This window comes from Aureococcus anophagefferens, assembly GCF_000186865.1.
Source record: "Aureococcus anophagefferens unplaced genomic scaffold AURANscaffold_13, whole genome shotgun sequence".
NCBI lineage: Eukaryota > Pelagophyceae > Pelagomonadales > Pelagomonadaceae > Aureococcus > Aureococcus anophagefferens.
The window spans coordinates 1,117,290-1,127,095 of NW_008705573.1; the positions used below are offsets into that span (position 1 = coordinate 1,117,290).

The following is a 9,806-nucleotide window of genomic DNA, read 5'->3' on the forward strand; positions in this document are numbered from 1 at the left end:
AGCGCGCGCCGCCGACCCGGACGCGACCGGGCGCGAGGGGAGTGGGGGGAGGGGCTGGGGGATGGGGGGCGGCGGTGGCGGGGCGGCGTCCCGGGCGGCGTCGAGGCGTGCGCGGCGCGTGGTGAGAAGGAGCGACGTCCGTTGTAGGCAACGCCCGCGCGTATAAGCGCGAGCGCCGCCGCGCGAGCGCCGCCGCGCGCGCGCCGCGCCGCGCCGCGCGAGCGCGCGCGCTCACGCGTCCTTCTTCTCGTCGCCGCCCGCGGGCTCGTCCGCCTTGGCGGGCTCGGCTTCGCCCTCCTCGGGTTTCGGGGGCGCGTCGGAGAAGCCGCGCGCGGGCTTCTTCGCCTCCTTGCGGTCGCGGGAGCGGCTGCGGGAGCGGCTGCGGCTGCGGCTCGACGAGGACGACGAGGACGACGAGCGGGAGCGGCTCCGGCGCGTCTTCTCCGCCGGCGGCGCGCCCGGCGGCGGCGCGGGCGGCGGCGGCGCGCCGCCGTTCGTCGCGCCGGCGACGGCGGACGCGGACGCGAGGCGCTGCTGGGCCTCGGCGGCCATCTGGCTCAGCGACTGGGGCGCGCCGCCGTAGGGCCCCTGGCCGTAGCCGCCCGCGGGCATCGGCGGAGGCTGCGCGAAGCCCGCGGGCATCCCCCCGCCGTAGGCGCCGCCGCCGCCGCCGCCGAGGGGCTGCTTGCACTCCCAGGTCTTCTCGCGGTCGTGGACCATGACGCCCATGGAGGAGAGCTCGTCGCGGAGCTGGTCCGCCTCCTGGAAGTTCCGCGACATCTTGCACTGGAGCCGCCGCTTGAGGATCGCGTCGACGCGCGCGACGTCGACGGGCGCGCCGCCGTCCTCGAGGCGCCGGTAGTCGTGGCCCGTGGACGGGTCGATCATGCCGTAGGTCTGGCCGTAGGCCTGGCGGGGCCGCATGCCCATGCCGTCGCCGCCGAAGCCGCCGCCGGGCGGGCCGCCGTAGCCGCCGCCGCCGTACTGGCCGGGCGGCGCGCCGTAGCCGCCGCCGCCGCCGTACTGGCCCCCGTAGCCCCCCTGCGGGGGGTAGCCGCCGCCGTAGGGCTGCTGGTAGCCCCCCTGCTGGGGGTAGCCGCCGTACTGCGGCTGTGCGCCGTAGCCGCCGCCGTACTGCGGCTGCGCGCCGTAGCCGCCGTACTGCTGGCCGTACGCCGCCTGCTGCGCGTTCGGGTCGAAGCCGCCCGCCGGCGCCTGGCCGCCGGCGCTCGGGTCGCCGCCGGGGGGGGCGGACATGGTCGTGGAGTCGCGGCGCGGCGGTCGACTTGGGCCGTCGGCGACACCTTCGATGCGATTTTGAGTGGAGCCGGCGCGCGCCTCGCCGGGGCTCGAACGATTTCGCCTTCGGCCTCGCGCGCGACGCCCGCCGGGACGCGCCACCCGCGCTCACCGAAAGGGCCGCGCCTCGCTTACGCGCGGGCCTAGCAGAGCTTCTGGGACACGGCGACGCCGCTGAGGCCCGCGGCCTCGACGGTCGCGTCGTTGTCGTCGAGGGGCTTGGGCGGGAAGCCCGCGAGGAGGGCGTAGGGCGCGTCGCCCGCGCCGTGGTCCGCGACGACGCGGCGGAGGTGGCGCACGGTGTGGTCGAGGTTGAGCGTCACGGCGACGCGCTTCCCGTTCGCGAGGCGGAGCTGCAACTTGGCGGACGGCTTCGCCGCGTCGACGACGGGCGACGCCGGCAGGTCGCCGCCGTCGTCGGCCGCCGCGGGCGGTGCGGCGCTCCCGCCGAGGGTCTGGCCCGCGCCCGCGAAGGCCGCCGGCGCCGCCGGGGGGGGCGCCGGCGCGTCGTCGTCGTCGTCGTGGTCGTGGTCGTGGTCGTGGTCGTGGCCGCCGCGGCGCGCGAGGGGCCCGTTGGGCCCCCAGGGGCACTTGAGGGGCCGCGCGTCGGCGACGCCGAAGCGCACGCGCCGCGCGCGGCCCCGCAGGTCGACGCGGCGCAGGCTCGGCGGCACCTCGTCGCGGTCGAGGTGCGCGAGGAACTCCGCGGAGTCGGGCGCGTCGAAGGCCCGCAGGGGCGGCGGCTCGAAGCGCGGCCGCCGCGCGGCGGGCGCGCCGTCGCGGAGCGTGGCGATGCCCGCGCGGCGCGGCGCCGGCTCCGCCGGCGGCGCCGCCGCGGCGCCGTTCGGATCCTCCTCGACGGTGAAGCCGTCGGCGAAGAACGTCACGCGGACGTCCAGCGGCTCGCCGACGTCGTCGGCCGCCGGCGCCGCCGGCGCCGCCGCGTCGTCCGCGCTGCCGTCGCCGAGCTTCGCGCCGGCGCCGAGCGCGCGCCACTTCGACTCGGCCTCGCGCTCGGCGCCCGCGCCGCCCCGCGAGTTCTCCTCGGCGCGGGCGAGGATGCCGTCGGCGAAGGCGGCGCCGGCCTCCGCCGCGCCGGGCTCGGGGGCCGCGTCCGCCGCCACGGCGTCCTCGCCGCCCTTGGCCTCGTCGTTGTCGGCCATGTCGAGTGGTGTTGCCACTTCGACACCCGCTTCGGCGAGGCCGTTCGGGCAATCGCGGTGTATAGTACGCCTTATAGTGTGTCTGTGGCCGCGCGCAGCGACCCGTGGCCGCGCCCTCGAAACACCCACGGCTCCTCCCCGCTTACGCCGCGCCCACGACTCACGTCTCCGGCTCGGGCTCGGGCTCGGGCTCGGGGTTCTGCTTGTTGAAGTCGAGCATCTTCCGGAAGTCCATGAGGGAGATCTTGCCGTCGCCGTCGACGTCGCCCGTCTCCGTGAGGATGGTCAGGTCGTCGTCCGTGATCTCGCCGAAGCCGAGGTTCTCGAAGATGGACCGGAGCACGTTGCTGTCGACGAAGCCCGTGCCGTCCGGGTCGTAGACCTTGAAGGCCTCGGCCACGGGGTCGAAGTTCTTCACCTCGTTCTCCAACAACAGCTCCTTGAGGTCCTCGAGGGTCATCTCGCTCTTGTTGTTCATGAGGAAGCGGTACTCCTTCGCGGGCATGTTCTTGTAGAAGACGCCGAGCCGTTTCCGGAGGTTGCCGAGGGTGATCTTCCCCGACGAGTCGACGTCGAAGAAGTCGAAGGCGGCCTTGAGCTCCTCCTCCGTGACGAGCACGCCGCCCTTGGAGTTCCGAGGCACGAGGTCGTCGCCGCCGGACGTCGCGCGCCGCTTCATGGCCTTGGACGCGTCCTCGCCCTTCTTGGAGCTCATGGTTTCCGGCGCCGGTCTCGGCGCGCCCGGGCGCCGCTGCGCCGAGCCGAGGCGCGCGCCGGGCGGGAGCGACGAGGCGGACCGACGACGCGGCGCTCGACGCCAGGAACCGCGCGGGGCAGCCCAACCTCCGTTGGCAACCAGGGTGATATGGCAGGTTCAACAAAACGCCTCGCAAAACATCTTCGCAAAACGAGGGGCTCTTTTGTGGCAAAGCTCTTGTAACAAAGCTTTTGAACGTCGGACGAGCGAGCCCTGGCCGGCATGGACTACTTCCTGCTGGGCAAGGGCGCGCTGCTGGTCCGCGAGCGGTCCCTCGTGAGCAGCGCGCTGCAGACCTGGGCGTCGGTGTCCAGCGGCGCCTCGCTGGAGGCGTCCTTCGACGACGACGACGGCGACGGCGCCTACGTCTTCTCCGAGCCCTCGGACGCCGAGGAGGAGGAGGACGTGGGCAGCCTCGCGGCGACCATCTCCGACGCGACGGCCGCGCGCCTCGCGGCGACGCTGAACCGCCTGTCGCCCGCGTCGGGCGACGCGAACGACGCGCCGTCGCCTCGGAGCCCCGCCGCGCGCGCGGACGCGCCGTCGCCTCGGAGCCCCGCGGAGCTCTACCCCGGCGAGCCCGCGGAGAACCTGCTCGCGCGCCTCGGCCGGTCGCCCTACGCGCCGGACGCGCCGACGCCCGGCCCGATTCCGCCGACGCCGAGCCCCGGCGCGGCGCACGCGTCGCGGCCGTCGCCGCCGCCGCGCGCGCCCGTCGCCGTGCACCCCCAGCGCCGCGCCGTCAACGCCTGCCGGAGCCTGAGCCGGCGCGCGTCGGCCCACGCGCGCGACGCCGCGGCGCGCCTGAGCCGGCTCCTCGCGCTGCGGCGCCGCGACGCGAAGCGGCGCGCGGTCGGGCGCTGGCTCGCGGACGTCGCGGGCGAGCGGGCGACGCGGGAGGCGCGGGCGGCCCTGGACCGGTCGCTCGACGCCGCCGAGGCGCGGCGGCTCGGCGCCGTCGCGCTCGCGAAGGCGCTCACGCGGAAAGTCGACGACGCGACGGCCGCCGGTTTGGACGTCGCCCGGCTCCGGCGGGCCAAGGCCGTGGAGCGGCGGCGGGGCGACGCGCGCGTCTTCGCGGCGGCGTGCCGCGGCGTGCTGCGCGCCTCCGCGGGCCGGCGCGCGGGCGTCGCGCTGCGGCGGTGGCGCCGCGCCGCGGACGCGTCGACGCCGCCGCCGCCGCCGCCGCCGCCGCGCGACGTCGTCGCGACGCGCGGCGCCCTGGTCGCCGGCGCCCTGGCGGCGCTGGTCCTCTGCCGGCGGCGCGCCGCGCGCGAGGCGCTCCGGCGCGCGGTCGCCGCGTGGACCGCCGCGGCGTTCGCGGGCGCCGTCGCGGACCTCGACGCCTTCGACGGCGAGCTGCGGTCCGCGCGCGCGGCGCGGGCCGACGCGGATTCGGGGCGGGAGCTCGCCGAGGCCGCGCGCGACGGCGCCGCGCGGGCCGCGCGGCGCGCGGGGCTGCCGCGCGTCGTCGCGGTGGCCCTGGCGACGTGGCGGTCGCGGCGGACCGGCGCGGCCTTCGGCGCCTGGGCGCGCAACGCGATGCGCGCGGGCCTCGCGCGGGACCGCGCGGTCTGGAAGGTCGCGGCGCTCGCGCGCCTGCGGAGCCTCGTGAAGCGCGTCGGCGACCTCGAGGCGAGCCTCGAGACCGCCGCGGCCGCCGCGCCCGCGCCCGCGGCCGCGGCCGCGCCCGCCGCGGAGGAGGCGCCGGCGCCGCGGCGACGCAAGGTCCCGCGACGGCCGGCGCACCGCGAGCCCGGCTTCATCCCGCCGCCGTGCTGCGAGCACGTCCCCTACCGCCTCCTCTCCGTCAAGGCCCAGGTCCCGCCGACGCCGCCGAGGCTCGACCGCAAGAAGCCGCCGCCGCCGCGCGCCCGGAGCCCGGAGAGAGAGCCGCCGCCGAAGACGTACGTCGTGACGTTGCCGTTTTGATTTTAAGTTTGGCTTGTGGCGGGGTGGCGGGAGGGACTTGGCACGAGCGTGGCTGAGCTCAGGCCCGACGGCGCAGCCGCGCAAGACCATGACGGAGCGAGCGGTCGAGCTTCTCCTTGAGGCCAGACCATTCGCCAAACGATTCCCAGCAGACGACATAGGTGGCACCCACGGCGGCGAAGAAAAAGCCAGCGAAGAAGGCGTGGGAGGTGTGAGTAAAGTTGGGGAACGGCAACTCCGCGAGGCGCTCGCGCAGGTTCTCGTTCTCGTCGCACAGCTTCTCGTTCTCGTCGCGCAGCTTCTCGTTCTCGTCGCGCAGGTCCTCGTTCTCGCCGCGTCGGTCCTCGTTCTCGGCCCGCAGCGATTCAGCCAGCCCCCGCAGCAACGGGACATTCTTCTCGATGCAGAATGTATCCGAGTCGTCCCAGATCGTGGCGCAGAAAGCCTCGATGCAGGACTCGAGGAACTCCTGCTTCGAGACGAGGCCCTGGGTGATCAACCGGTCAGAGGCCTGAGACATCTCGAACTTGCAGAACAGCAGCATGGCCTTTTCTTTAATCGTCAGGGGACCGTCCACAACGTAGGTGGCCGCTAGATTGGCATCTAGTTCCTCGGCCGCCGCCGGCAGGACGCACCCGCGGTCGAAGGCGATGGTCAGGAGGACGATGATGGACGATTTCATGATTCCCGGGGGCGTGAGCGGACACGGGCGTCAAGGGTAGAGCTGCGAGGGGGATGCGCCGCACCGGGGACGCGAGTCGAGCTGGGCTGCACCTCGGCTTCACTAATCAAGGCTTGTCGTCAACGTCGACAAAACGAGCAAGCTTATGGCAAAAGCATCGGCGGCAAGAGCTTGCTAGCTGTGACAACAGCAGCGCAGAAGCCCTAAAAAGGCACCACCAGTAAAACCGCACAAGATGACTACCATCCGCCGCTGGACGCTGCTCGCCGCCTGCGTGTCCGTCGCCGCGCAGGCGCGGGCGCGCACGAGTATGTGCGACGCCGACGGCACGTGCCACGAGCAGCCCGCCGTGCCCTCGCCGCGGACGCGCTGGACGATCGGCACGCAGGGCATGCGCGAGTGGTTCGCCTTCCACCAGGCGCTCGCCAACGAGGCGGCGGCCTTCGCGCCGCGGAAGCCGCCGCTCGTCTTCGTCGGCGACTCCATCACGGAGACGTGGCGCGGCACGTCCGTAGGGAGGCCCATCGCGCGCGCGAGCGGCGCGCCGGACGTCCTCCGGGAGAAGTTCGGCGACCGGTGGGATCCCCTGGCCCTGGCCATCAGCGGCGACCAGACGCAGCACGCGCTCTGGCGGCTGCAGCACGGCGAATTGCCCCGCGGCAACGCGACGTTCGTCCTCCTCATCGGCACGAACAACCTCGGCAACGGCCACCTGCCGGGCCCGACGGCCGAGGGCGTCGTCGCCGTCGCCGAGGCGCTCGCGCGCCGCGGCCGCGTCGTCGTCGCGAAGATCTTCCCCCGCGACGACGCGCATCGCTTGGCGGCGCTGTGCCCGCCGCGGTGCGGCGAGGACGGCGGGCCCTTTGCGTCCTTCGCGCCGGCGGTGGACAAGGCGAACGCGGCCGTCGAGGCGGCGCTGCGGAACCGGCCCGGCGTCGAGGTCGTGGACTGCAACGACCTCTGGGGGTCGCCCGTCGACGTTTCGCTCGTGCCCGACCGGCTCCACCCGAACCGGGCGGGCATGGCGCTGTACGCGGACTGCCTCCTCGCGCGCGCGAGGTTTCTACGCTAATTAGACCGGGCCTTCGTCTTCGTCTTCGCGCCGGACGTCGCGCAGGACACGGCGAGCGCGTCCGCGTCCGCGTCCGCGAGGCAGCCGTCGATGCACGTCGAGCACTGGGACCCCCCGCCGAGGCAGCTCTTGAAGAGGTCCGGCGTGAGGAACATGGCCGCGGCGACGGGGTCCTCGCAGGTCGCGTAGGCGCCGTTGTCCATGGCGAAGAAGAGGTCCTGGACGCAGTCCTCGGTGCAGGAGATCTGCGGCCAGGGCATGTCGCTCCCGACGTCCAGCGAGCAGCTCGGCGCGTCCGCGGCGAAGGACGGGTAGCAGCTCGACGCGTCGTTGAGGCAGGCCTCCATGGCGTCGTCGTAGGCGTCGACGACGGTCCGCGCGACGGCCTCGGGGTCGTAGGCGTCGCCGCCGAAGAGCGCCGCGTAGGACCCCCGGTCCGTGAGGAGCACGCCCGCCGACGGCGTCGCGTAGCCCGCGTAGCCCGCGATCTCCTGGAGCACGCCGACGAACTGGACCTGGTCGTTGGACACGCACTGCACGGTCATGGCGTCGTCCATGGCGTCGTCGAGGATGGCGAGGTTCGCGGGCGCGCCGCCGCGCCGGGGCAGCGCGGCGCGGACCCCCGCGAGGGCGGCGAAGCCCAGGGCGAGGCACGCGGCGACGACGCGGCCGAGGGCGACGCGCGCCGGCGGCGGCATCGCGGCGAGGCGGTCAGCCTCCATCGGGCGGCCCGTCTGAGAACGCGCTTCACGTATCCTCCGAAACAACGAATTTCCGGTCTACGATGCTGGCCCGCCCAGGTTCGCTTTGACGCCACAGCCCGACTCCTCGTCCTTGGCCATGGACGCGGCGCCGGGGACCACGTCCTACGGGGCCGTCCCCCTCGTCGCGCCGGCGCGGGACGCGACGCGCGACAAACTGCACGGCCTCCTCCTCCTGGTCTGCCTCGCGGTGCTCGGCGTCGCCGCCGTCAACCAGCACGGCATCCCCGCATCACCCGCGCTCGCCCGCTTCGACGAGGCCGCCGCCGACGAGGCGGACGCGCCGCTGATCACCGTCGAGAACAAGGGCGTGCGGGGCTACCCGGACCCGCTCGACATCTGCGGCAACGCGAAGGACGTCCTCGACGCCTGTACGGACGCGTCGGGCGCGTCGCCGCTCCTCGGCGGCATGGACGTCGTGTCCTACTTCAGCGCCGACACGCCCGTGCAGGGCGACGCGCTCATCACGGCGACGTACCAGGGCAACCTCCTGCGCTTCTCGACGACGGGCAACCGCGACACGTTCGAGCGCGATCCCGCGCACTTCATGCCGCGCGGCGGCGGCTTCTGCGCGCTGGCGCTCACGGGCATGGACGGCGATCTGGCGGGCTGCGTCTCCGTGAGCGCCGTCGCGCCCATGGCCTACGAGCTCAAGCACGACGGCCTCTGGCTCTTCCGGACGGCGGGCGCGAAGAACTCGATGCTGTCGCTCGCCGCGGAGAACGGCGAGGAGGTCACGGACGCCGTCGACCCCTTCAACCAGGCCGAGTCGAACTGGAACAAGCTCACGCGGGGGAACGAGCTCGACGTCGTCCACATGAACGCGAACGACGAGCAGTGCCGGACGGACTACGGCCGCTAGCGCCGTCGTCGTAATGGAAATCATTCTTGTAGTGGCCATACGAGGCCCGGGGCTGGGGGAGCGAAGAAGAGAAGAGCAGAAGAGAAGGAGGCGCGCGCCTAGAGGTCCCGGGGCACGTCCTTGGCCATGGGGTTCTGTTGGAATTCCGACTCGGAATGCTTCGGGGCGGTCTTCGAGCTGCAGCAGAGTGCGTAGGCGAGGCAGCACGAGGCGAGGAGGACGATCGCGGCGCCGCCCCCCGCGGCGTAGAGGTACGGCCCGGCCAGGCCACCCCCCAGGCCCATCCAGCCGCCGTCGTCGTCGCCGTCGTCGTCGTCGTCGGCCGCGACCGCGGCGGCCGTCGCGTCGGTCTTCTCCGTCATGGTCGCGGCCTCGAAGACGTCGTCGGCCGCGGCCGTCGCCGCGGCCGTCGCCAGCGCCGCGTCGACGTCGTCGCCCGTCGCCGCCGCGAGCGCGTCGACGCAGGCCGCCGCCGTCGCCGCCGTCGACGACCGGATGACGTAGTCGACGTCGACGGCCGCGGTATCGCCGCCGCCCTCCTCGTCCCCGCCGTCGCACGGCGTCCACGCGCAGACTTTGCCGGGGTCGCCCAGCACCTCCGCGGCGTTCGCGCAGTCGTCCGCGGTGTGCAAGTTGCCGCACCCGGAGTCGCCGTCGCACGGCTCGCACTCGTCGAGGCGGCGGCGGGCGGCGGCGGCGGCGAAGGACGTAATCGACACGTCTTCCGGCGGCACGCCCGCGACGTCCGCGATGGCGTCGACGAAGACCTGCTCGTGCTCGGCCGCGTCCTCCAGCGAGACGCCCGCGAAGGTCATCTTTCCGACGACCTCGTACCGCGGCGACGTCGGCGCGTGCGTCGGCTGCTTCGACGGCGGCGTCGTCGGGCCGGGGCAGACGAAGCCGCAGTCGACGCCGAGGAACGTCAGCGCCGCGTAGTCCATCGTGCACGTGTAATAGGCCTCGAACTGCGCCGCGCAGGGGCCGAAGAGGGACGCCTGCGTGCAGCCCTGGGAGACCTCGGGCTCCAGGCCCTCGCAGCTCATGGTCGGCTCGCTCGCGTCGTCGGCGCCGTCGTCGTCGTAGGTGATGTTCGGGATGTGGCCCGTCACCGTGATGCACCCGAAGAGCGCCGTAAAGGGACTGTCCGCCGTGAGGGCCCCCGTCAAGCCCGCCGCAGGCCTCCGTCGGGTCGAAGACGTCGCCGAAATCCTAAGAGTAGGACGCCGGGAGGTGGAACGCGCCGTCGTCGCACGACGGCTCCCAGAGGCACACCTTCTC

The 9,806-nt window shown here is 74.1% G+C and overlaps 2 protein-coding genes across 2 annotated transcripts in view; one reads left to right on the plus strand and one right to left on the minus strand.

Annotated features, from left to right (window-relative positions):
- AURANDRAFT_71898 (hypothetical protein) overlaps nt 1-3,177 on the minus strand; it is a gene marked incomplete at both ends in the record, with an annotated part of 4,529 nt that extends 1,352 nt beyond the window's left edge. The window contains 3 exons of the mRNA XM_009040039.1: nt 511-1,215; nt 1,464-2,532; nt 2,627-3,177. Of these exons, the coding sequence (XP_009038287.1) occupies nt 511-1,215; nt 1,464-2,532; nt 2,627-3,177 (2,325 nt within the window). The remainder of the gene's footprint in view (nt 1-510; nt 1,216-1,463; nt 2,533-2,626) is intronic.
- A 264-nt stretch (nt 3,178-3,441) lies between these two features.
- AURANDRAFT_65240 (hypothetical protein) lies at nt 3,442-5,151 on the plus strand (the record flags this gene model as incomplete). Its single annotated transcript, XM_009040000.1, has 1 exon — nt 3,442-5,151. The coding sequence occupies one exon, from the start codon at nt 3,442-3,444 to the stop codon at nt 5,149-5,151; it is 1,710 nt and encodes a 569-aa protein (XP_009038248.1).
- Between the last annotated feature and the right edge of the window lie 4,655 nt (nt 5,152-9,806).